The sequence below is a fragment of the Leopardus geoffroyi genome, chromosome A2 (assembly GCF_018350155.1).
Source record: "Leopardus geoffroyi isolate Oge1 chromosome A2, O.geoffroyi_Oge1_pat1.0, whole genome shotgun sequence".
NCBI lineage: Eukaryota > Metazoa > Chordata > Mammalia > Carnivora > Felidae > Leopardus > Leopardus geoffroyi.
The window spans coordinates 167,775,322-167,802,705 of NC_059331.1; the positions used below are offsets into that span (position 1 = coordinate 167,775,322).

At 41.7% G+C, this 27,384-nt stretch overlaps 1 protein-coding gene across 7 annotated transcripts in view; it reads right to left on the reverse strand.

The window, feature by feature from the left end:
* Positions 1–27,384, reverse strand: part of LMBR1 (limb development membrane protein 1) — a 199,813-nt gene that overhangs the window by 92,106 nt on the left and 80,323 nt on the right. For all 7 annotated transcript variants that reach the window (XR_006716685.1, XM_045496304.1, XM_045496299.1 and 4 more), the window contains 4 exons: positions 12,793–12,919; positions 12,298–12,366; positions 11,229–11,293; positions 7,585–7,657 (listed from right to left, as the gene is read on the reverse strand). Coding sequence is in view for 6 of the 7 variants with exons in the window: in XM_045496304.1 (XP_045352260.1) it covers positions 7,585–7,657; positions 11,229–11,293; positions 12,298–12,366; positions 12,793–12,919 (334 nt within the window). In the remaining variant the exon portion in view is untranslated. The remainder of the gene's footprint in view (positions 1–7,584; positions 7,658–11,228; positions 11,294–12,297; positions 12,367–12,792; positions 12,920–27,384) is intronic.

Consider the following 27,384-nt stretch of genomic DNA (forward strand, 5'->3'; position numbering starts at 1 on the left):
AATAGAAAGAAACCATTTAACCAGTTTCACCAGAATTAATCTTCTTTGCTGTTAGCTCAGGAAGTCAAGATATTACTAACTACTTTCTTCTATCACAGGACTGCCGTTCAGTGTCACAATTTTTGCTACGTATGTACGTTGTTGATGAGAGCTCGTCAGCCAATCAGTCTAAGCCTAGTCGTGTCTCAAACTGGCCTGGGGTCTGACCAATTTGAGACATTCTCAACTTCAGTGATATAACCAGCAGTAAACAGTATTCTTAGAAAACCATTGCTAGACTACAGAAGAACACGTAGAGAAAGTCAAGATGAAGGCCTGTAGAGGACAGAAGCGAAAACGTGACACAGACACAAGCTTCCTCCCGACAGTAAGGGCGTGGCCCGAGAGCCTTCAGATAAGCCTCAGCAAACTGTCAGGCAGCGACGATAAAGAGTTCCTCCGACAGGATGCTACTACGACTGCCTGGCAAACTCAGATTCGCGATTCATGCGCAAGACTCCAAGACTGATGGGGACCAAATGCTTCTGACGGGTCACTAGGTTCCATGAAAAGATCGAATGTGGGTTTTTTCCAACCTTTTCTTTTTCAGAACACAAAGCTACTGCAACCAGACACTCTGCAAAAATGAAACAAGTACACGTGCTGCGCTCTTAGGAGTAAGGAATTCATCCAAAAGCTTCAATGAAAAAGGCTTCTTTAAAAGATCAAAATCAAGCAGAAAAGTAATTGCTACTAAAAGCGATATGCTAACTTTTTATCACGAAGATGAAAATAGCACCTAACAAAATTGAATGGAATCATTAAGTTCAAAGTCTACAATATTTTTAAATAAATTACATTAAAAGAACTGTGAAGGTTTTGAACTTAAACAATAAAAAATAATTCCTATTCATTATGGCACTTCTAACGTTACCCAGTACACCCATAGGCTATATACACACGAAGGCTAATTATTTCAATTAATGCTGTTGCATTACTTAAACATTTAAACATGCTAATGATATATGCATCCTCTTAATCCTGGGTAGGAATTACAAAAGATCTACCACAATTAATGTAATGGGACTTTCTGTTGGGCTGCTCTTCTGGGGTCTTGGGAGTAGAAATGGATCCTGATTGCTCCTATTTCCTGGCTTAACAATGGGGGAAAATCACCTTATTTCTGCTTTTTCACCTACACCCCAACCCCGGGGCATAAGGTCCTCCAGCCCTCAATCTTGGCTGCTCTTCGGAGTCTCTACCGTGGGCCTTCCTCAATACTGGCTGCACGTAATTCTTTTATCACCAAACTTGATTTCTTCTACCTTCTTCACTTTTTAAGGTAAAACGACAACCCTCCGTCATGCATGTTTTTCAACGATTCACTTACTCACGCAACAAGTTATGTACCACCAACCCACTATGTGACTGGGGATAACACGGGATCAGGAGTACGGGAAGGAAGAAGACGAACAAAAATGCCTGCCCCTGTGGAGTTCAGGTTCTACTATGGAGAGACGGGCAGCATATAAAAAGTAAAACGGGGGTCGCTCGGTCGGTTGAGCGTCCGACTCCAGCTCAGGTGCTGATCTCACAGTTCGTGGGTTCAAGCCCCACGTCGGGCCCTGTGCCGACAGCTCAGAGCCTGGAGCCTGCTTTGGATTCTGTGTCTCCTGCTCTCTGACCCTCCCCCGTTCATGCTCTGTCTCTCTCTGTCTCAAAAAGAAATAAAAATTAAAAAAAAAAAAAAAAAAGAAAAGTAAAATGGTGTGTCAGAAAGTGGAAAGTGCTACAGGAAAACATAAGGCAGGGAAGATGGAAAGAAGGGTCAGGGTAGAGGTGGTGGCAATATTAATCATACCCCCTAAGCTACAATGTGGAGAAGCCCACCAGGAAGGGGCTCTTTGGTAAAGACCTAAGAGACAGAAGGGAAACACGTGACAACGCCCTGAGACAGGAGGCGACGGGTCAGGGAAGAACAGGAAGGAGACTGCAGGAGAGGAGGTCAGAGGGCACACGGGGTGCAGAAAGAGGCCCAATGCCAAGACTGGCCTTTATTCAGACTGAGAAAGGACACCACCGGAGGAGGGCTCTGAGCACAAAGGTGAGAAGATGTGACTTACGTGTCAAGCACTCTTTCTGACTTACAAGGTCAAAGACAGATGCACGGAGACTAACTCGTAAACTACTACAAATATCGAGCCAAGAGGTGACTGCTGCTTAAATCAAGGTGGTGACATACCAGAGCCAACGGCTTTGCTGAAGGAGTCCGTGTGGGAATTGAGAGAAAGAGACTCCCAGGAATTAGCGTGAGCACCTAGGAGAACGGACCCACCACCTACAGAGGCAGGTCAGCTAGGACCGAAGCAGAACTGGGGACTAAGACCGTCCGCTGACTTCGGACACGATGTGTTTAAGATCCGTGTCCGGCATCCAAGTAGAAATGTCTCCTAGACGGAGGAAGAGGTGAGAGCAGAGGTCAGCAGCACACAGATGGAATTTAAAGCCAGAACACCAGACACGATAACCCGAGGAGTGCAGGTAAACAAGCGTCAGGAGACTTTAAGGGCGGAGGCTGGGAGCGCTCCGGTGTGAAGCAGCTGCGGACACGGGGAAAACCAGCGGGGTTTTGAGAAGCAGAGGCTCACGGAGCAGCTCACTCACGAGAGTGTGGTGAACCGAGTGGAGCGAGGAGTGTGGACGAGGCCCCGGAAGGCACCAGCCACCGCGACAACAGCATGTCAGTGGGGCACCGCAGGCAAGAGTGCGTCCCAAAGCAAACGCGGAGCGCGGAAAAGAAACCGAGGAGTGTCCAGCCCACGAGTTCTGCGTAGAAGACAAGCGAAGCAATGAGGTGGTGAGCCAGAGGGACAGGAGGTGCAGACAGACTGGCTCATTTCTTCCCCTCCTTCCCTCCGTTCATTCACTCGTTCTGAGAAAATATCAGCACATCTCTATGCTGAAGGAAATGATCCAGTGGGGGGAAGACTGGTTACAACGGCCACAGTTGTGTCCTTGAATCAGGGAGAAGGCACTGAATCCAGTGCCACCAGGGGTGGGCGGGGGGGGGGGCTTTGCCAGGAGCGCGGACAGCGCAGCCACAGCGGAGGGAGAAAAGGCAGCACGTGGTGGGGGACTTGCACGCAGCGGAGTCAACGGGAAGGAAAAAGCTCGTGAACGTTTCGGCACGGGCGCTTCATTTTCTCAAGAAGAGGGGAAGCAAGGTCGTCAGCTGAGCGTGATGGTGAAGTCTCGAGGAAAGAGAAGACATTAACAGTCATGTAGGAGAACGTGAAGTACATTTAAGATACGGTCCTACGTTTAAAGAAAGGCCAGGTGGTTACAGTCGGTCAGCTCAACAGGCGCCAGGCAGAGAGAGGGACGGGGCGAGCAGGGCACGGAGTCAAACGATGGCCCGGAATTTCAACTGTGTGAGGCAGCCAGGGTCCGACGGGCGAGAAGGAGAAAAGACGGTGAGAAGTTATTCAGATGGACAGACGGCAAGAAGGACTGCAGGAAACGGCACGTGACAGGTGACTGACCGTGCGACTGCACAAGCGCCGATCACCGCCAGTGACCGGGCTGCGCTGTGGTCCCAGGCAGAGAGGAGCTGAGGAAGACCATTCAGAGAGAGGCCGACGGCTGGCCAGGTGGGCTGCAAGAATCATCCACACGGACACTGAAGTCACCAGTTGTGACAGGCGTTGTGGCAGAGAGAACGATCACGAATGAGGAGCTAACGCCCTCAAGGTGGCAGAGGGATTGTCTGGAAGGAGAAGAGTGATGGGAAAAGGGAGAAGTAATGGGATCACAATCTAATGACATGAGGTTCAAAGTGTCCACACGCAGCAGAAGACAACACGAGGAGTGAGGTGGGGGACACAGGAAAGAAGAGAACCGCCACCTGACCGGGACTGAGAAGCCGTCTGTGATGGGAAAGTCACGTTTCCTCTAGCGAGGGTGGGGGGTGGGGAGACTGAGGACCTGGTGGTCCCGCTGCTGTGACCCAACGGTTTTGGGTTCCCCACGGTTCCCCGCAGTTCCACACGGTATCCGCAGAGTTTCGGGAGCTAAGGGACAGTGGGAAATCAGGTGAGAGTGGGGCGCAGGAGGTGCAGGGGACGGTCTCAGAGGCAAGGCTCCCGGAGACTCGGGCTCCTGATGCTGACCGCCAGCGCAGGGCGCGCTCTCATGGCCTCGAGGCAGCCGCGAAAGAAGGCTGTGTGCTGGGGACGCCGGGAGCCGGAGCCCCGCCAGGCCAGTGGTGAGTTCTGGGGCTGTGGGAACCAGGCGGCTAGACTTCCGGGGCCCCCTCCTGCTCCGGGAATACATACAACTCCCACCATCTGTTTCTTTTTTCCAAGTATTTCAGTGCTGGATAAAATCTTACAGACGCTCACCCGGTTTTTCCCTTCTTCAGCCAACTCATCTATGATCTTGAGACTCAGAATCTACGTTTATCTGCTCAAGGTCTCGTGCTTAGAGGAAGATGTGCAGTAAACAGAAAAAGGAGGAGAAAGCGTGGAGCCGATGGCTAACAAGACGACTTTTGAGGACACTGGCTTACCTTCTAACAGTGTACAGGGTCACTTTATCTTATCAACATATTTTCTGAAGTAATAACAGTATTAGCAAGAACAAAACCTCCAGCACCAGCAAGTGACAAACACGAACAATGGGAAGTCACAGGCAGGCATTCCACCAAAAAGCTGCACTGATATTCTAAAAACCAAGCATGACGATTCAACTCCAATAATACAGTAACTACCACGACAAGTTATAGATCTTCCAAGAAACAAAGTGTTATGTTTTTTCAGATGGCTGGGAGCTTGGCTCAGAGCAAACCATGCAGATATCCCAAAGATTCTTGTGATGTGCGTCACACGTTCCCAAGCAGACAAGAAAACACACGCAATGGCCACTAGCAAAACACGACCGTGAATTCTGGGGTAATTCACTGCTGTACATTTTTTAAAAATCTTTTACTCTTATTATTTTGCAATTCTTTTCAACAGCCCAGAATAAAAAACATTTTAGGTGCCTGGGTAGCTCAGTCGGTTGGCCGTCTGACTGCTAACGTCAGCTCAGGTCATGATCCCAAAGTTGTGAGATTGAGCCCAGGGTCAGGGTCCGCGCTGAGTGTGGAGTCTGCTCAAGGTTCTCTCTCTCTCTCTCTCTCTCTCTCTCTCTCTCTCTCTCTCTCTCTCTTTCTCTCTCTCTGCCCCTTTACCCCGCTCCCCCAAGCCTTCTCTCTCACTCTCTTAAATAAAAAAAACGTCTTTAATTTACCTTTTAAAAATAATTTAAAATACGAAACATTTTTACAACAAAATACATTTGACACAATACTAGATTAAAGAAAACCCATGGGGATGATTTCCACTACTAACCTTCTATGATTTAAGCTTTCTTAAAAAATAGCAAATCATAAAATACTGTTTATCTTGTTTTTCCCCCCTCTGCACATATTGATAAATATACCGTACTGAAGCTCACAATTTTAATCTATATTAGTCAATATGCCCATTTTGCCGCGGAACCATTTATGTTACAAGCCTGTTGTTTTCCGCCCAAAACAGTCTACAATGCTAACGAGCAAAGAATGACAAAACGACAGCGACTATCCCAACGTATCGTTAAAGAGTGTCAACGGAAAGGCTTTACCAACCTACCAACAGAGCGGTCAGAAATGGTACGTGACCTACCAAAATGGTAGAAAATAAAATTATACTTACTATTAGCTATCATAGCACGCGTTTAACCTCTCCAAATTAGATTGCTGTGCTAGTCAGGGCATTTTGTTTTTTTGGGCTTGCCTTCATTTCGTAATACATCTTAGCCTTCTGGCAACTGCTTCTTTTTCAGTTTCTTTAGATATAATGAACCGCTTTTGAATTTGAGGAGCCAAAGGATCTAGAAAGATTATGGAGGGACTTTTCCTCCCCTCCGTGGAAACGAAAAGTGGGAAAAGGCTGTATTTTTTGGTTTGGGTTTGTTTTGACTCAACCCAAATTCTTTAATTCATGGGGCACCATCTTGGACGCTTCCTGGGTCTCAGTCTCCTGATCTGCAAGATGGACCTCAGGCTGAAACACAAATGCACACTACAGGCAGCTTCCCAATTCAGGCGCTTTTATTATGTAACAGCATCATTACCTAAATAAGACAAATTGATTATAATAGTTACTACTGTGATGAAATTTTATAAACCTGACAGTATTGAGTCAAGTTGCAATTCTGATTAAACAGGCTTTCATGTTGAAATAGCTTTATTAAAGTTAGAAGAATAAAAGATACATGTGGTACCAGTCTAAAAGTTATTGGTACCAAAGGATACAATATTATTGACAAGAATTCTTTAAAATAGATACAAATCTGAAATTCTTTCACCTAAGAATAAAGCTCTGAATGTTAGCAACACTTTTTAATTGATGATTTAAATTCACTATTTGTAACTGAAGAAAGTAGGTGTATTTGTTTCCTATTTCATACTTAAAAGTAACCTTCCATTTTATACTTACTCTTCAATTACGATCCTGAAATACAGTTAGCTATTAATACTCTGACGTTGGAGTTGGTTTTCAACATTAAAAAAAAAAACCAACAACTCTGTAGGAGAAGAGAGTGCAGAATGAAAATCATTTAAATAAAATTAAAAGAAAACTTATCCAAACCATGTCATTTCTCTGTTAAACTATCTCATTACTCTTTTCTTCATTGGTTCTTCATTTGAAGCCAAAAAGGATGAGTAATTAAAAATCGGACTTTAAGATCTACGACATGCTTACTCGGTTATCATAGCTGATAATGACCACATTCCCAAGTAACCAGCTTGCCCTAAGCTGTTTACTTAGGTAACAGTACTTAGGTACTTAGGTTAGCTGCCCTAACCAGTGCCCCTAAGCACCACTGAGACAGTCAAATTTGGCACCCAGAAGCAGAAAGACATACTACTTTTCACCTTAAAGATTTCAACAGGAAAGAAACGAAGTAATGATACTAAAGTATCCTTTATCTTACTAAAGTAAGAAGGGGCGCCTGGGTGGCTCAGTCCGTCGAGCACCCGACTCTTGATCTCGCTTCAGGTCGTCATCTTGTGGTTTGTGAGATCGAGCCCCAGGTCGGGCTCCGCACTGGCAGCATGGAGCCTGCTTGAGATTCTCTCTCTCTCAATCTCTCTCTCCCCCGCTCGCACACACTCTCTCAAAACAAATGAGTATTAAGAAAACTAATAATAAAGTTATTAAGAAAACGTACAAATCTGTAAAACCTCAGTAACTGTGAGTCGTAATGCTTAAAACGTATTAGGGTATTGGTAGCAGAGGTGCATCTCAGTGGCCAGTGTCTCGGAACTGAGCTGGCCTTGCTAGAGGACAGTGCACTCCAGCCAGGCAAAGATGGGAACTTGGCCACAGTGCCGCCAGTCCTCAGCAAAACCGTCCTCACCTGGAACGTTCACATGTTACTCTTACGTCTTGACCTCGTGCAACACGGCACAGTGTACTAAGAGGCTTATATTTTTCTATATTTTTCCCCCTCAATCAGTGTCTTTCTTGAATTAAATAATTTTTTTTATTCGGCTCTAAATATGTAATACATACGTACCATTTAGTCGTCTCTGGAGTGCTTCCTCTTCCAGGGTAATAATATAAATTTGTTCATCCAGGTCTTCAAGAATCTAAATTCAAAGATCAAACCATTGACCGCTGCGTTATTACAAAACTAGTGCTCATGCGGATATTTAGGCTGTTTCGCCTACGATTCAGATAACCCTTCAAAAATATTAGGAATTTAAAATAAAAATCCTCAAACTATTCAATATACGAATTAAAGAAAAATATTTTAGTATGTGACTAAACACATCAAAAGTTGGCTATTATAAAGTCTACATATACTTAAATTTAAAGGATTAAAGAACACTGCACCCCTCTCAATGACAAATAAATATATGAATTCTAACCTTCCAAAAGGCTAAATACAGCACTATCTTTTATGCCCAAACCAATTATTTTAGAGCAAGAAGGAACAGATGACTCCATGCAACATTGGTTTCTCATCTATATTTATCTACATAATATTTAAAACAAGAAATCTATAAACTCAATCACTACCATGCAGTACTTTCCACTTACACCATCTTTACATACTAAAAATTTTCTGCAAATACTGAATAGTGGTATTATCAAAATCATTCCGCAGACAGAACCCTAGAGAAATATGATGCTTATATATACACCACTCACCACGCCATACAACACGAATAAAAAACAAGAACAAACCACTAATCAAACAGCATTATATAGGGTATTATCTGCACTATCTTCACAACTGACAAAACCTAAAATATGTTTAACTCTAGCTTTGTAGAGTTACAGGTATCGAATCTGCAGAATTTCTATAAAATTTACTTAGAACAACCCAACAATTCCCAGTATTTCAACAAATATTGATAATCCCTTATTATCAACAGGCCTAGCACTGACAGCAAAATAAAACAGTAAAGTAACAACAAATCATAATATGCAAATAAACAATTACAAAAGCTGACTTTCCTAGAAGAAAAGGGTGGGGAAAGCCACTTCAGCAGGCCACCGGTGAGGGCCTCCCCCAAGAGACGACCCTTGAGCCCTGAGTGGGAAAGGGAGGGCAGACTGACCACACCAGTGCAGAGCAGACTAGGCTGAGTGATTCAAGACAGGCTCTGCACCTGAAGCAGGCAGGGGCCACACCTTTAGGGGCCATGGTACCAAGTTTCTTACCCGTCAACGTTCTCAGCACTTTCTACTGTTTGGATCATAATCCACAGTTTTACCCAGACAAAAAAGATTTCTTCCTATGGTGCAAAGTGCCCATTAGTGACTTACCACCACGGGTCTGTCTCAGTGTGAGTGAGTGACAGTGAGGGGCACACGGACATTTGCGTTAAGTGCTTGTGTGCATCACACCCTTGATTCCACAACCATCCGTGAAAAACAGAACGTTATCATCCCCATCTTACAATATGCCAAAACACAAGGGTTTGGCAAATTAGAGTTATCTGCCTTTGAAGCCTATGCTCTTAACCACTCTGAGCTACTGGGGACCTAAATACGAGTCAAACACAGTCCTTGACCTCAAACAGCTTACATTCTAGTGTCTGGAGAGACAGAATGAACCCCCAAAAATAATTATAGTATTAAAAGAACAGTCATAACTGAAGCTAAAATAAACAGCGTTACAAAAGTTAAGAGGAAGAAAGATTCCCGACTTCTAGGTGGGATGAAAAAAAGTTTTGGCATGTGTTTTTGAGGATAGTGGCCTCAGCTGATAGCTTAATTTACTACAAAGGGGAAAGGCATTTGGGTTGGAGGAAACTATAAGCAAAACACAGAGGTGAACAGGTAGAAAGTAAGCTCAGCAGCGAAGTAGCTCGAGTACTCTGGAGCTTGTGGCCAGATCGAACAGTGCTCCAGAGCCCAGGGTCTGAAACCAGTGTCTGGGATCAAACCCTGCCCCACCTGCACTGACCTGCAATCTTGTACAAGCCACTTAATCTCCCTGAACTACACGCAATTCAGCCATAAAATAAGCCCACCACCTAACTTAGGGATTTGTTAACAGGATTAAATGAAATGTGTGTAAAATACAGTACTTACCACAAACATATAGCCTATACTGATTAAAAAAACATTATTAGTAGATGTTAGGAACCAGAAAAAAGGTGTAAAGTTTTGAGGATAATACTAATAAGTTTAGGAGAAAAACCAGCTTTGGGAAGGGAGATAAATACGTAGTTTGGTTTTACAGAAGATGAGCTTTCAGCTCCGTGGGGTATTCAGTTACAGCACTTACAGTGCACTGTGTTTGTTTTCCTGGCCTTTTTCTCAGCAGAATTACACATTTAGAAGTGATGTGAAAGTGATCAGGAGAACAGAGCAGAGCAACTGTAGACCAAGGACAGAACTGTGAACATTTGCCTATATTTAGGGGGCCAGGAAATAGAAACAGAGAAGGAGACCAAAAAACAAACAAACAAACAAACAAACATCTCCCCCAGAGAATCAGGAAGAAATTAAGAAGGCAGTGTCATAAAACCTCTTCAAGAGGGAAGTAAATTTCAAGATTTGATAGTATGTTTCAAGTGCAGATACACTTATGTAGCAAATTAAATAATCCAACCCTATTTTTACAAAAGATATGAAGAGATTTTTTTTGCCATTTATTTTTTAAAATCTTCCAAAATTAAGCAAGCATTACTAAACGAACATCTACTACAATATTTCCTCAATTTTTTCTTTGATTAATCACCCCGGTAGAAAAGACAAACATACTACCATAACAATTTAGTAGGTACTACTAGGGCAATATAAACAAAGGGGAATATGAGGAATGCAGAGAAAGAAGCTTGATTATTTCAGTTTGAAGAAGAGGGGAGGCAAGGCCCAAAGACAGGCCGTGAGTGCAGCTGACATCAGAGCCGGGGCTCGAGGAGGCCGTCAGGGGGGCTGAGCGGGCAGGAGGCACCGGTGGGAGGAAGCCCCCCACATGCCTGGGGAGTGAAAGCACACTGCCTGCTGTGCGCACAGCCCCCCCGGCTGGTGAGGGTGCAAGCAGTCACAGGGGGGCACGGAGTGTGGAGTCAATGGAGTACGGGACAGGTTGTGAGTCATTCAGACCTGAGTTTGTGGGCAATGAGGACCCAGGAAAACAATTTAAATGGCAAGTTCCCTAAACGCAGCTAAGAATGATGTTCACGCCAGTAAATGTTTGACAAAATAGCTAGAGGCCAAAGAAATTAGGGACAAATCATTACGATTATTACTACCAATTGAAAATCATTTAAAAATGAATATATGGTAATTCTGACATTAAAGTGAAAAGTATAATCAAAATATAATATGCAGACAGCTACTCTGAAACATAAATGCTTTCTAAATCAAGGAATATATGTGGTAAATTTTGAAACATAACAGAGTTACTATTGATACAAGACAACAGATACCTAAAATACATGTAAATATTTGTAAATTTTGTCTTAAAATTTGCTAGAGGAACTTTTTAACCTAAGTGTCTATAGTTAGTATTTTAAAAGCAAAAACAAATTTGGTTTCCAAAGATGAAAAATATTAAAATGAAAGCAACAGTAACAACTACGTCCTAAACCCACAAAAACATTCATACGTTTCTGATTGCTCATTCACAACCTAAAAGATGTTCAAATGTAAGCACATTTATTTGAGAACCAAGATGGTTCACGATGATAAACCTACCGTTGGCTTCACCAGCAACTGCCCCATCACTGTGAACATGCGGGAGAGGCCGACGGGGGTGCACACTGAGGGAGAGACCACAGACAGAGAGGAGACACATGAACCGCTAGTTTAAAAGTACAGAACGAACTCAAAGGTTATTGTTTCCAGAAAACTCCTGTCTCCAATTTTGCCAGAGGATTCTTCAATCAATAAAGAAGCTGGGGGCACCGGGATGTGGAGGAAGAAAGATACATAAAGACTAAAGAAGGCTTAGGATGCTCAAGACTCTAGCGGTCCAATCAGAGTAAGTATTTTCACTTAAAAGAAATTAAAGAAAATCAACTAAAGGGCAGATTAAATTTCAAGAGCTAATGAAATTGAGAACCAGATAGGAACATCTAAAAGTGACAAGTATTATCTCCACTCCTTTTAACTGCATTTATCTACTTACAATGTCTCTGAGATAGACCGTAATCCCTCAAGTAAGACTGAACAAATTTGAAATAAAAACCACAAATTCATCACACAGCATTCCACGTCACCAGCCAAAAGCAGAATCTAGGGTTGTCTGGGTGGCTCAGTCGGTTAAGCGTCCAACTTCAGCTCAGGTCATGATCTTACAGCTCGTGGGTTCGAGCCCCACGTCGGGCTCTGTGCTGCCGGCTCGGAGCCTGGAGCCTGCTTCCGATTCTGTGTGTGTGTGTGTGTGTGTGTGTGTGTGTGTGTGTGTGTGTGTGTGTGTCTCTGCCCATCCTCCCCTTGTACGTGCACATGCTCGCTCTCTCTCTCTCTCTCTCTCTCTCAAAAATAAATGTTAAAAATAAAAAAAAAGAATCTAATGCTGCAATGGATGCACCCGCGTGTGCGTGTGTGTGTCTCTCTGCAAAAGACGCTTTCCTTAGAGAAAAACACGCACATTTTCTTTCAAGGTTTCAGTTTATCAGAATTGATCTTAACGTAAACAAAGTTAAAGGCTAAAGCTTTAAAAATCTCCAAGCTGTTAAGTAATCTCATCAGGAAACCTTACTATTTTTCAAAACACAGAACTCCACTTTCCCATCAACCATTAGGTTGGAAAAATACTTACAGAGAAGTAACAAACATCCCATCAAAGATATACAGGAATATAAATAGGGTAGGTAGAACTCCCAGAGATCTAAAAAGAAATGTAAATAGATTTTAGTAAATCCAAAATATTATACATTAAGATATAGGTTGACATAAATTAATGTATGGTAAACATCATAATTGCCTGTTTGAGTCTGCTAACCCATATAATTTCTAAATTGTACAATAAAAAAGATCTAAAATAGAAGAAAAGGAGATAACTCTTGCGAAACCTGTTTGGAGGGAGAAAAAAAGCCTCCAAAGAATTTGAAGAACAGAAACCAATTAACAAACAAAAAAAAAAGCTGCTTGCTCGTTCTGAATACAGCAAACACATGAATACTCTGTTCTTATACGTGTCTAAAGACTTAATCTGTAACAACGGGATAACTCTACAAGGAATTATTACAATGTCTAGAAAGTGCATGTGTAAGTATATCCCAAACTATCGTCTCCATCAGAGAAGCCGGTTTACCATACAAAGACTCCATGCTGGCAGCGTCATTGTCAATGAGCGCGGAGGCGACCCACACTATCCCAAGAATAAGCAACGCGAGAAGAATAAGCATGACCAGAGTCTCTAAAATTCGGGCTCGGATTCCCTGAAAAAGACAACGGAGATGTGATTTCAGTATTTTATGTCATCTCACGAATAATTAGGTTTCTATCTACACGAAAGCACAAAAATTCTTTGGAAGGGCAGGAAATTTATATTTATTAGCAAGATAAAACCCACTAACTTCAGAGTTTGTAATGTTTAGACGGACTTTTCTTTACGAAATTATGTGAAATACGATTAAGCTTTCAAGAAAGAACTAAAAATATTCTTTCTAAAAACATTTTGTAGAACCATCTTTTAAAACGCAGGTTAATGAATTCTTAACTGTGATTCTAATCAAGGGCGTCTCGGCTGTTGAGGCGCACAGCCAGGCAGTTCCGGGAGCACCGCACTTGGCGAGAGCACAGAGCACCCGCTTGGCCAAGAGCACAGGCCCTGCTCGGCTGCTCCCACAGCCTCCAAGCGCCCTCTGGTGTGCAGCCCGAGGACTCCCCGAAGGAAGAACACTGCTCTCCATTACCGATCGTTTCCTTCTTCACATTAGATAAGATGTCATCACTTCATGCAGCTGGTATTTAATAAAGCCTCTTTATGCACAATTTTGTTTTTATAATAAAGCACCTTTATGCACACTTTTGTTTTAAATGTAAAACATTCTGTCCTCAGGGCCAAACCAGAGGCCAGACCTCTAAACTTGAAACCTACTAGAAAAGGCAAACAAATGAACAAAAAACAACTTCCTTCTATTCCAGCAAAGTCACCCAACGATTGAATCCGTACCTAAATTCAAAGATGCATTCGATGTTTTATACTGTAATACACTAATGTACATCTAATACAACAAACAAAATTATAAGTAAACCCATGCCTCTCAATAAATCCTGTAATCTTTCCTTCCATATTAAAAATAGTTTAAAGAAAAAAAATAGTTTAAAGATGTGTTACAAAGATCTAAAACATATACTGACTCCAACTTTACCCTGATACTATTTGCTAATTTCTGAATTAAAGGGATAGGTTGCACTTCAATCACGGCCCCGGGTGCTCAGATGCAACAGAGAGGACAGGGAATGTCCTGAGACCCCGGCCAAGTGCCCCCAGCCCTCCATAATGACTCAGAGTCGAAGGGGCCTGTCCTTACTAGTCCAGTCCTACAACAGGGCTGCCTGGGCAGGTTAAGCGATGTCCTCAAATGTGGGGTCAGCACATCTTAAGTGTTCATAGCAAGGGAGGCCGGTGAACCAGAATGAATGATGCTTGTATTTTATTTAACACATCAGCTCTAACAGTAGCTATTACTCAAGTGAGATGAAACACGAACAGTCCCCAGACACACTACGAAAAACACACTGCTACTTTCCTGAAGAACTCTCCAGACCTGCACTTCCAAACTTTAGACCACTTAGGATGCCAAAACATGACCACCACCTTTTAATGGTGATTCCTTTTTTCTTTCCTTCTCTCTTTCTAAGCCACCGTCTTCTTTCCTAAGCAAGATTATTACACATCAAGTATTATGTGGAAAGTGTATAAATAAAACGGATAAAAAGAATCAGTGCTCCAATGTGTATCTCTTCCTGACTCTGACTGGAGCCCAAATCCCACCTGCTTCCAACCAGCCCTTAGTAGTAGTCGGGCTCCCAAAACACATAACGTGTGTCTTAAATGTTATGACACATAAGCTAAACACTGAAACAGTGTTATAATATATGAACTAAACAGTAGTGATCCTTGGAACCATCTGAGACCCACTGTCCAAACAAAAGTGTTTTAATAATAATTGTGATAATTACTAAACAAGTGTAATAATGTACTAATAACTATAATATAGAACTGTTACGATGATAATAAATGTTGGGGAATAAATCGACCAGAAGATTTACACACTTCCTCTGACATTTTGGTAAGAAATAAGGGAGCCTGGGTGGCTCAGTCAGTTAAGCACCTGACTCTTGATTTCGGCTCAGGTCATGAGCTCACGGTTAGTGGGTTCAAGCCCCACATTGGGCTCTGTGCTGACAGCACAGAGCCTACTTGGGATTCTCTCCCTTCTCTCTCTGCCTCTCTCTTTCTCTGTCTCAAAATAAATAAACTTTAAAAAAAAGAAAAGAAAAGAAATATTCCTTGACAGCTAAATGTGTTTTTCTTCAAATATGTTACTCTGCTTTGGAAGCCAATGCTCCATGGGTCTCTCCCATTTCTGTGCATCTCACAGATACAGGCAAGGATAGATAGCCCTTGCTCTGGACTGTCTTTTTAAGGATTTCTGGATAGCAAACAGCCTTGAAAAACAGAGATGGCATCTCTCTGAAACAGAAGTAGGTCTGTTTCCTGTCTGGTATGAGAAGAATAATGTCCCTCTACAGAACAAAGGGGAGGCAGGTTTGCCTGCAGCCCATTTGTGGGTTCCTCCGAGTTCAAGGGTCCTCAGCTATGACCTGAGCCCACTGTAGGAACAGCCTCCACCCAAGCCACGCTGCCCCTCTGAGGCTAGTGGGAGGGTGGAGCTGTCCTGGGAACAGGAAGCTGATGGCTTGCCTCGTTCTGAGTAATGAAGTCCTTTGCCTCTGGTCCAGGAGCCTCATGTCCACAACCACCGTGCAGGAATCTAGCAGACTAACTCGTCAGCTTGCAAGTACAGTAAAGTCTCAGAGCCTCCACGGTTCTAGCAGATTTGGGTGGCAAGGGTAGGCAGCTACCAGGGCTTTCTGAAGAAGAACAAATAAGGGTCCAGAAGGTTGGGTTAAGGGCAAAGAGAAGACTTCCAGGATCTTGCAGTGAGCTCTTACCCAAGCAGGAGGCAGGTGGGAGAAGTAAGGGTCCCCAAAGACCTGACATGCTGATGCTTGTCAGAGGCTGAGCTGCTTAGGGAGCCCGGTCATAGCTCCTTTCCCAGAGAGGGGCAGGGGGTTACTCTGTTTGTGCACAAGGCCAGCTAAAAAGACTATGGTTACAAGGAACTATTTTTCTTGAATACTTTGTGCTTTTCTGTATTTTCCAAATTTCCTAGAATGAATGTGCATGACGTTAATATGAGAACAAATTAATGTTTTTAATTTTTTTCTTAAAAGAATTAACTTCCAAGAGATTGACAAAATAACTCTGAAAATATCCAAGTTCAGTTTATGAGACATTAAGGTGAGCTAGTTCAGGACCCCAACCCTAGCAGCAGACTGCTAATGTTCAGAGCCTGGTCCCATCACTGACCAACTGTGTAACACGGGGCACATTTCTAAGCTCTCCGTGCCTCAGTTTATTCCTTGGTAAAAATGGGTTTATTAATAACACCCCTACTTTACCGGGTCATTAAAAGGATCAAATAAGTTAACATAAGTAACATGCGTAGCATTAGGCTGGATGCTTAGTAAGCACAATGTAAGGGTTAACTGTAATGACTCCAATTCTTGCCTTTGTCTTTAAAATTTCCAAGGATTTGTGGTTCTGAATTAAATTTATATCACCTTCTAATGCCAGCTCATCACCTACTTCCCATCTCTGTCACCTACCATCCACAGACCTGTAAGTCTTTCTTGATGATGTGAGCACCAGGTTCACAAGCACTTTTATCACATCCCCCACCATCGCGAGTAACACACAAGCTCCTAATGAACTTAACCTCCACTCTACCACAGCCCCCCTCCATGCACTAGCCCAGCTCCCTCTAAGCTCTCCGACCGTGAGACTGCTCCATGCTTCTCTTTGACACATCTGGTCCTGAAGCCAGCACTGTTGTCTTCATCACGGTGACCTCCACTCCCTCAATCCACCCAACTCCCTCAACCGGTGTTGTTTTCACTTGCCTAAACCCGACGTTAAACTGTACTTTAATGATAATCCAGTACCAATAACATTCTAATATTCCTGGTCCCTTTGATTTCCACCAGACCAGCTTAATTCCACTGGCAGCTCACTCCTTGAATTCTCGGTCCTGTGAAAGACATTTACAAAATCACGAGAACCTTCCACATTCCAGAGGGGGCCTCTGCTGTCACTGGGCAATCCTTATGCTGATTTCTGGCTAACAATTCCCTCAATGAGTTTTTAAATGTTTTCCATTCTCCTTCATCCTAATCTCATCCCTACTTTCCTGCAAACTGCAGCTGCCATTACCTCTTCCTTAGCAAGACACAGCTGGGCAGCCTGCACATCCCTCAGCTTCCTTGCCTACCCCCTGGTTTCTCTGTCTCCGTTCTTATTTCATTCTACAAAGGACAATGGCTCGGGCTTAGATGCTCCTCCTTTCCCATGCTGGATCAGCACTTCTCAAACTTTGAGAGGGGCTCGCCAATCCCCGACAACCAGCTCAAAGGCACCTCAGTCAATTCTGATGAAGACACCGGCCAGACTGCTCTGTTCTTCCCGTAGGTGATCTGGCCTCCTCATGGAGCCAGCGACCCTGAGGTTTCTATCTGTAGTCCAAACCTGTAAACTGAGACCAAGAGCCACACAGCCTAACTGCCACCTCCCCTTGGGTATCTCCCTAGTCCTAAACTTAATTCTAAAGTCAGACTCGTCATTTTATCCCCTAAACCTGCTCCTTTGGTGTTACATATGGCAACAAATGGCACCAATACCCACTGTTTTATTCTTTCCAGACGTTGGAAACATTCTTGTCACCTCCCTTCCTGCTGCACCCTCTGACACACACACATACACACCTTGGACCCTGATCTATTCAAACACCGAGACCTTCTGATTCTCCTGTGTCCTTACAACTAAAGCCATCCGCTCCTCCTTCCGCAACCACATCCGTCTCACCTGGACGACTGCCTTGCTACCTCATAGTCCCAATAGCCAACTCTCGTCTCTCTCTGCCTCACCTGCTGCCTACATTGCGGTGGGAGTACGATCTCTGCAAAACACAACTCTGACCACATCACTCTTAGTCATGACTTGCTAACAGAAGCATGGGCCAGCAACAGGGAAACAGGTGCACTAATGCAACAGCAAGTTAACATCAAATCTCATTAGCGCCACTCCTAGCCAAGTGAGGTGCTACACACATACATCCCTAAAGTTGGGCCTTGCTTCTTTTGCTGTTTAGATACTGAATAATTATAGACGACACAAATTATTTATGATTGAATAGCATGCAAAAGTGCTGTCCAACAGACCCTTTCGTGATGATGGAAATGTTCTAAGTCACCCAGTAAGATAGCAACCAGCCATATGTGTTTATCAAGTACTTCGAATGCCGTTTCTATGACTGAAGAACTGATTTTTATTTTACTTTTTTTTAATTTACTTATTTTAAGTAGGCTTCACACCCAGGGCGGCCCAACGCGGGGCTCAAACCCATAACCCTGAGATGATGACCTGAGCTGAGATCAAGAGTCAGCTGCCTAACCGGAGCCACCCAGACACCCCTGATTTTTAATTTTATGTAATTTTAGTTCTTTTAAATTTATATAGCCACACATGGCTGGTGGTTACCATATTGGTCAGGGCGGAGTATCAACAGTCCACTTCTAACAAAATCTGATATAATCTCTGTACTCTAAAGTACTTTAAGCTCAATTTTCTTAAGTGTTTTCTTTAATCTTTAATGTTTATTTATTTTTGAGAGAGACAGAAGCAGAGAGAGGGAGACACAGAATCCAAAGCAGGCTCCAGGCTCCAAGCTGTTAGCACAGAGCCCAACGCGGGGCTCGAACTCACAAACCATGAGATCAGGATGCCCTAAGCCACAGTCGGGTGCTTAACCGACTGAGCCACCCATGCACCCCTGAGCTCAATTTTCTAAATTTAACCTTGATATAAAATTACTTGAAAAACAGCTTGGTTAAAGTAACCTCATTTAACGTGCTATTGCTCTAACTTAATGTTTTTAGTACCATTTATGTCAAAAAGAGGAAATCTACTACTAAATTCAGAAACTAACCCCTCTGTTTACACTAAGAAAAATTATTCTCTCATTTAGAAAAGTAGTTTTTAAAATGCAGCCTACGTACGTATAATCCGTCCGACAGTGATACTTAGGTTCAAGACCTACATGTTTATCCCTATACGCTGACAAACTGAGTCCTCAAATAAATCTTCGTGTCAAAAAAATTATATGTGAACAGTTTCTCTCAAAAGAAACAAGCTATATAATTCCAAGAAGAGGTTTTTTTCTATTAGATATATAACATTGAGAAGAAATGTACACCCACATGCTTAAGCAGTCAAATAAGAATCATTTAAGAAAAAAAGAGCTCTGTAGTCAAATCATATAAACTGTTCAAGATTTATTATCAATATTTATTTTGAAAAATAGTAAATAGCTCATCAAAAGAAATCTGCTCGTTTTCAGTTATCAAACTAAGCAAAAAAGAGTGACTTGGCAATATTACGCTTACAGAAAAGGCTGCCACAGAAAAAGTCAACAAAATTGCTGAATATGACTAGGCCTGCTTATGAAATATTGAAGATAACCGATATAGTAAGAAACAGCTGTTATTCTGACTCAATCCACTAGGAGGCCAGGACAGTTATGTTTTCCTTTCAATTGCATTCTGTTTTTCTGATTAAACAAGACAAAACCAGCCCAACTTGAAATCAGTGAAGTGTCACCATTTATGAGCTTTAGCAAAACCAACAGAAAAACACAAATCTGTTCATTAAATGCAATGTGGCAGCTTTTTTGTCTTCAACAACTTTCGGACGGAGAGAAGAGAGGTAACAGGGCTATGAATAACCAGAGGCTTCATGTATAAATTCAAAATTGACGGACTCATACAAGTGCCAGAAATACATGAACTGATACCACCACGTTTCTTGAGATCATAAAGGTATTACAAAGCCTAAAAAGTACAGTCTTGTGTGGCATGTAAGATGTGAGACCCTTAAACTTTTGTATGTGATTCTGTCTGCAAAGTAATGAAAGCATTGAGAGCTTTTATCGCTACCATTAATCACCAGCAGGACAGCATATAAGCAAAAAATATGCCTACTGCTCATTTTTCCATTAAGAGTCAGAATCGGGAGTTAGGAAGCCCCAAGGGGAAGGTTCCCATCAACTCTATTCTTGTATACGCTGAGCTAAAAGATGTGCCAGATGTCAGAATAACTTACTGAAATGCCCTGTGAATAACAAAGTGGCAAAACATTGTCAGAGAGGAAAAAGGTTTCCACTGTTAATCTTAAAAAGGAAAGTCTCCTGAATACAAGGTCACAAAACTATTAAGAACTTGTTCTTATTATCAACAGTGGTACTCCTTTCAAGTAATTTTGAAAGCTTATATTAAGTCATGTATTACTAAGATTCCAAGAACCTTGTAATAATTTCATCCCTAGTATGAATAGTTATCTCAATCCCTCCCAAAAACCATTAATCTAAATTACTATAATGAAATTCCTCCCCTTTTACTAAAATCATAGTTCAACAAACACTCAACGTATGACTTAAAAACACCATCAAAACGAAGTACTTTCTTCCTGCTAACGAAACACTATATTGTTTTTAAGAAACGTGAGCTATATGATTACACTAGTTTCTCTCAATATTATTTTGGAAATCACAACTATCACAACGTTAAAACGGTTTAAATTAAATAGGCTAGTAAAGACTAAATACATGTAGACACAGCTTTCTTTCTAGATTGAAATAAGCACTGAATGCATAAAGTCTAAAACATTAAAGTAGTTATATCTGCTTTTTGAAAATATTCTGCTGGTCAATTACACACTTAATTGCTTTGTACTGAAGATCAATGAAGTGAAAATTACAATGTGTTTACAAAAGCTCCAACAATAAGCTGATATGTTTCTATGGTGACGAACATTTAAACAAGATTTTGCCTGGACATCCTGACCTCTTGGAAGGTATGTAAACACCACTTTATGTACTAGGGCTCCACCCACCAGGAAAGCCTGGGAAAAATTTCTACATTTACAGAACATTTAAGAGAAATATCAAGCCACCGCCTTCATTTAACAAAAAGAGTCTCTTAGTAACATTCAGATAAGGTTTGCACAGCATGCCATCAACACTGCACCAGACGTACATGCAGTCATCTGGGGAAGATGGATGGAAGCACTAACAAGGAACAGAAAATACAGGCAGGTAGTAATTATTGGAAACCATGAAAAAAGCTACAAACAAGCATCTCTATAGAGTGTCAAACATTTCCCCCCTTGCTCCCAAGGTAATCATTAAGAGTTTGGACCAAAAAGTTTTGGTACCAGGTCAAAGAAAACAGCTTTATAGAAAGCTATGTTAAGCTACAGTGAATGATTTTTTTAATATTAATATTTTCTTCATTTAATGTAGTCTATATAAGATGGAAAAATTAAAACTTTATGACACTCAACTTATTGTAATTTGACAAAAAGAATGTATTTTAGGATACGTTAAAATAAAACACTATCATTACCAGTTCATTTAACTAAGATGTTCATTGTATTCAAATCAAGCAGAAATTTCTCATGATACTAGACAAGCAAAAATCCTCCAGATTGCAAGTAAATAAATTAACACAACAAGTAAATGAAACAAGCAAATCAAAGAACTGAACCATAGAAAGACTGCAGAGACTCTGTATTAAAATTTTAAAACATAATTCTAAACTTGGAAAAAATATTTCTCAGTATTCTACATCATATCAAAATAACTTAAAGGCCAGCCAGTAAAGAGCCAGTAAAGAGCTTTCCTTCTATTTCAATAAATAGATTCCAATAAATCTGTAGTTCACGGAAATCTGGAGTTCACGGAATCAATTTCACGGAAAAGAAGAGACGGTAACTAACATTTGCCGAGCTCCTACCAGTTGCTTTGTATGTGCTCACTGAATCTTCACGACAAATTAGAAGATAAATTTTATTATAAATCAGGAAGCTCACGTCCCCAAAAGTTAAATAATCTGCCCCTGGTCACCCTGTTCAAGGCTTGCCAGCTTCAGGACCAGACCTGTAAACTCAGGTCCATCAGTTTCCAGAGCCCATGCTTTCCACCTCTGCACACAACAGAATCAAGACACCAAAGACAAACTGACGTGGAAACAGGGCAGTAGGGGAGAATGCTTAAAACCTACTGAAGACAAACCTCTAATTTAGTAAAGGAAGTAAAGCAAAACACATAAAAGCTTCTTTTACTAGAACATTAATTTTCAATTCCAAAATAGCAAACTCATGCCAAGGTCAAATACTCTGTCCTCTAAGAAACTTAATGCAATAGAAGCCAATACCACTATTCGTTTCATAAAACACTCAATAAAGACACAACAAAACAAAGAACATTAGAGTTATTATTTATGACATTACTACAGCAAAATGTACAAACTTTAAAGTGTAGAATTTAGTATGAAGCACTGTCACATGATTTGGATGATCATGTCACATCGCTTATGTGGCAAAAAGTACATTCACGCAGAAAGCACTAGGAATTCGAGAACACCGCAGGAGAGCTCTCCCTGTGACAGTGAACCACACAGGACACACGGACATGAAAAGCTTCGGGCTGTCTGCCCTCACTCCAATCAGACCCTCCGTTAGCTGAGCTAGGCCCATCTCCCTGACTTCCACATTCCCCCCAGCTCTCAATAACAACTATTCTGGGTGGGTAGGTATGCACAAATGTGTGTTTTACAATTTTCCATTGAAAGTAAGTTGGGATTTTTTTTAAGTTTATTTTATTTATTCTGAGAGAGACAGGGAGAGAAAAAGAGAGGGTGGAGGGCAGAGAGAGAGAAAGAGAGAGAGAGAATCCCAAGCAGGCTCTGCACTGTCAGCACGGAGCCCAACTCGAGGGTCTATCTTCACGACAGTAAGACCATGACCTGAGCCGAAACCAAGAGTCCGACACTTAACTGACTGAACCACCCACGCACTCTAATAAACTGGCACTTTGGTTTTACATAGCGCTTCAATTTGGGTAATGTGAGCCCATTACCAAGAAATAAATAGGCTTTTGTCCCTTTCTATTTTTAAATGATGAAAGTATGCTGTTTAGTGTTATATGTCTATTAAATACTTAAAGGAACATGATCACATCCACTGTGGCACCCACGTGGCCCTCCCAACTGCACCAAACTTCCACACCAACCTGGTCAAGTGTAACCACTGATTTGAACTGCCGTGTTCGTCATTTATTGACTTTTATTTATTTATTTTTTTTAATTTTTTTTTCAACGTTTATTTTTATTTTTGGGACAGAGAGAGACAGAGCATGAACGGGGGAGGGGCAGAGAGAGAGGGAGACACAGAATCGGAAACAGGCTCCAGGCTCTGAGCCATCAGCCCAGAGCCTGACGCGGGGCTCGAACTCCCGGACCGCGAGATCGTGACCTGGCTGAAGTCGGACGCTTAACCGACTGCGCCACCCAGGCGCCCCTATTGACTTTTATTTTTGATTGTGGCCACACACACATAACATAAAGTCCACCTTTTTGAGCATTTTAAAGCGTACAGTTCTATGGCATTATGTATATTCATTCAAATCATTCTGCGGTCACCATCACCATCCATTCCCAGAGCTTCTTCACATTCTCTAACTGAAACTCGGCACCTATTAAACAATAAGTGCTCATTCCTTCCTCCTCCTGCCCCCAGCCCCTAGCACCCATCATTCTATTTTCTGTCTCTATGAATTTGACCATTCTAGGGACCTCATACAAGTGGCATCACACAGTATTTATCTCGTTGGGTCGGACTTAACTTTACTCGGCATAGTGCTCTCAAGATTCATCCATGTTACAGCATCTGTCAGAATTTCCTCGCTTTTTAAGGCGAAATAATATTCCACTGTAGGTGTATACTACATTTTGTTTACCTATGAATCCACTGGTGGATACTTGGGTTGTTTCTACCTTTTGGCCATTATAAATAGTGCGCCAGGAAAATCAGTGTATAAACATTCTGTGAAGGAGAGACAGGAGGGGGACAATGGAGTGGGAGAACCCTAAGCTCATCTGGTTACCAGAGGGGAGGTGGGGGAGCAGGGAATGGGTGAAATGGGTGATGGGGATTAAAGAGGGCACTTGTGGGGCGCCTGGGTGGCGCAGTCGGTTAAGCGGCCGACTTCAGCCAGGTCACGATCTCGCGGTCCGTGAGTTCAAGCCCCGCATCAGGCTCTGGGCTGATGGCTCAGAGCCTGGAGCCTGTTTCCGATTCTGTGTCTCCCTCTCTCTCTGCCCCTCCCCCGTTCATGCTCTGTCTCTCTCTGTCCCAAAAAAATAAATAAAAAACGTTGAAAAAAAAATTAAAAAAAAAAAAAGAGGGCACTTGTGATGAGCACTTGTTGAATCACTATATTGTACTCCTGAAACTAACATTATATTATATGTTAACTAACTGGAATTTGAATGAAAACCTGGAAGAGAGGAAGAGAGGAAGGAAGGAAGGAAGTAGGAAGGAAGGTAGGTAGATAGATCAGTCTGCGGAGTGCTTGCTTTCAATTCTTTTGTGTATACACCCAGAAATGGAATTGCTGTATCATATATAGTAATTCTATTTTTAATTTTTTGAGTAAGCACCATACTGTATTCCACAGCATCTGCACCACATACGCACCACAGCGTACAAGAGTTCCAATTTCTTGGGGTGCCTGGGTGGCTCAGTCGGATGAGCATCCGACTCTGGCTCAGGTCATGATCTCACGGCTCGTGAATTCGAGCCCCGTGTTGGGCTCTGTGCTGACAGCTCAGAGCCTGGAGCCTGCTTTGGATTCTGTGTCTCCCTCTCTTTCTGCCCCTTAACCCACTCTCATTCTGTCTCTGTCTCTCTCAAAAATAAATAAACATAAAAAAAAAAAAAGTTCCAATTTCTCTACATCCTCACTGATGCTGGTTATTCTCTTAGGTGTTTTTCTGGCGGGGGAGGGTGGGGTGGGCAGGGGGCTGCTTTGCAGTTGTTGTCAGCAGCTGTCCTAATGGGTGTGAAGAAGTGCTCCACTGTGGTTTTGATCTGCATCTCTCCAAAGACTAGTGATGCTGAGGGCTTGTCACGTGCTTATGGGCCTCGTGTGTCTTCTTCCCAGACATGTCTCCAGTCCTCTCTGCTCCTCTCTTATTTGATAGAATCAAGTTCCATCACCACGTTCTTCAAAATTGCTCTGGCCGTTCTTGGTTCTCTGTTGTTCTGTAAGAATTTTACTATCTGCTTATCACATTCTATAAGATAACCTGGTGGAATTTTTATTAGAGTTGAACTGACTCTAAAAACAAATTTGAGAACTGTTATTTTTACCATATAAAGAAAGTCATAAACACAGAATACCTATCCATTTATTTAAGTCTTCCTTAACATCTTTCAATAAGATTTTTTATTTCCATATATTATTTCCATAAAGATTTCACATATCATTTGTCCGATTCATTTCAACATACCTTGGGCTGTCCTATTATAAAAAATTTTAAGTTAGACATTGTTTGTTGCTATTACTGATTTTTCTATATTTTTCTATTTTATTCTATATTAATTTTTTCTATATTAATCCTACATCCAGGTTCCTTGCTAAATTTCCTTATTTGAATTAATAACTTATCTTTAGATTCTATGGGATTTTTCCATAGACAATATCATTTGTTTATAATGACTATTTTGTTTATTCCTTTCAATTTTTCCTTTTCTTGTCTAACTGTACTACTAGTAACTCATTACACTGTTATTATTAAGATAAAAGTACTTAAGATGACATCCCAATTTTAAAGTAAATACTTCCAACATTTTACCATTAAGTACAATGTCAGTTGCAGACTTAGAGTAATCAGGTTAAGAACGTCCCCTCAAGTTCTTAGTCTGCTTTTTAATCACGAGTGGTTACCGATTTTACTAAATGTGTTTTGTGTCCTTTTTGAGATGCTCACTTGACTTTTTTTTTCCTCACTAGACTTTCCTAACATGAATTATAGGCATAGCTTGCCTAAGGCGAAACCAATCTTGCATACCTGAAATAAAATTTTCTTCAATGATGATCTTTTGCTTACATGGCTGGATTCAGCTTAACATTTTCTGATTCATAAGTATTCACAAATAAAAATGGCCATAATGTTCCTTTCTCATACTATCCTTGTCTACTTTCAGTATCAAGATTATACTAGTTCCATAAAATAAAACTCTGAATGCTCCATCTTCAAATCTCTGAACAAATTTGTATGAAACTGAAGTTATCTAGTAAAAATATGCCACAAGCTGTCTGGACTTGATTTTTTTAAATCAGAATGACTCTGTAGAACATTCATTTCTGGCAATATCGAGAATCAGATATCCTTATTTCCCTCTGTGGGGAAAAAAAACTGTCTAAAGCACAAGGTCAAATATTTTTAAATCCCCCTTAAATCTTCTCTTTGTCTATTAACTCTGAGAATGCACTGAGTTTGGTACCTCTCACAGTGTTGGTTTTTCCCAAAGGTCAGGTCATTTTCTGAGTCCCTTATTCATCTTTATATTTAAGAGTTCTTGTCCTGCCTGTTCTCTTTATCACCTCCCGCCCGTGGTGACAACAGAACTAGCAAGTGGATCGAGAAAGTAGACGTGGGCAGGCAAGATCCAGTTCTGAATGGAGTGCCCAGCAACCTGCATCCCGGTGGACACTTGTAAGTATCTCCTGGACTCCACCACCAGAGCCCCATCTTCCATGCCAGCCCACAGTGGGTGTTACTGCTGCTTGCCGACTGCAGCTCCCCGCCGAGCACTCTTTGCTCTCTGTTCCCCACACCCTTTACCAGTAGAGCCACATGGTTTTAATTTTTGTTAAGGCCAGGTCAAAGAAGAATTTGAAAAACACAGATATACTTAGACAATTGCAAACGCTAAAATCAATTAGCTAAATTAGATGTCATATCCTATGGGACAACAAAATAAAATGCTTGGGCTGTCTTTTGTTTGGAGAAGAAATCAATTATATCAGACAAAATCATTTCCATTGCTCTTACTTCCCTACAGTTAACTCTAACCCTAGAAGAAGTGAAATAGCCAAGTCGGTAGGAAATCAGCCAAAGGTACGCAGCCCTACAACATGAGATAACCCCCAAGGGACACTACACAACGCCCAGGACTCCACTGACAGAACACCCAGGACCTCTGCCCATTTCCAAGTTTTGGACAACTTTTCCCAGCACCAGAAAATTTATGTACACAAAATACATTGTTAAAGGAAAAAGGGCATAAAATGTACGTACACAGCAATTATATTTACAGAATAATCCAAGTACAAATACTGACAGGTAATTTGGAATGATATAAAATATAATGTGAGGTTAATTGGCTTCCAATGAAATTGGTTAAATTAAAATTAAAATATTAATGAAAAACAATAGAAGTCAAGATACACAAGAGAATCAATCAAAATCATCAGCCTCAAAAGTACGCTTTACGCAAGCCTGATGTGACATAGAAAAACTAAACATTAAGGATCCTGCGATACAGATGCATTCAAGAAGGATTTGTACATTTGTAGAATTCATCTTGGAATCTCGAGGATTTCTGAACATCAGATTGGAAAAGATCTTCTTTGAGCAGTAAAGCCAGGAGAGGCCAAAACAGCTTTTGAGCTAAAGAGGACAGGCCGAAAGACTGAACCCCCACATCTGT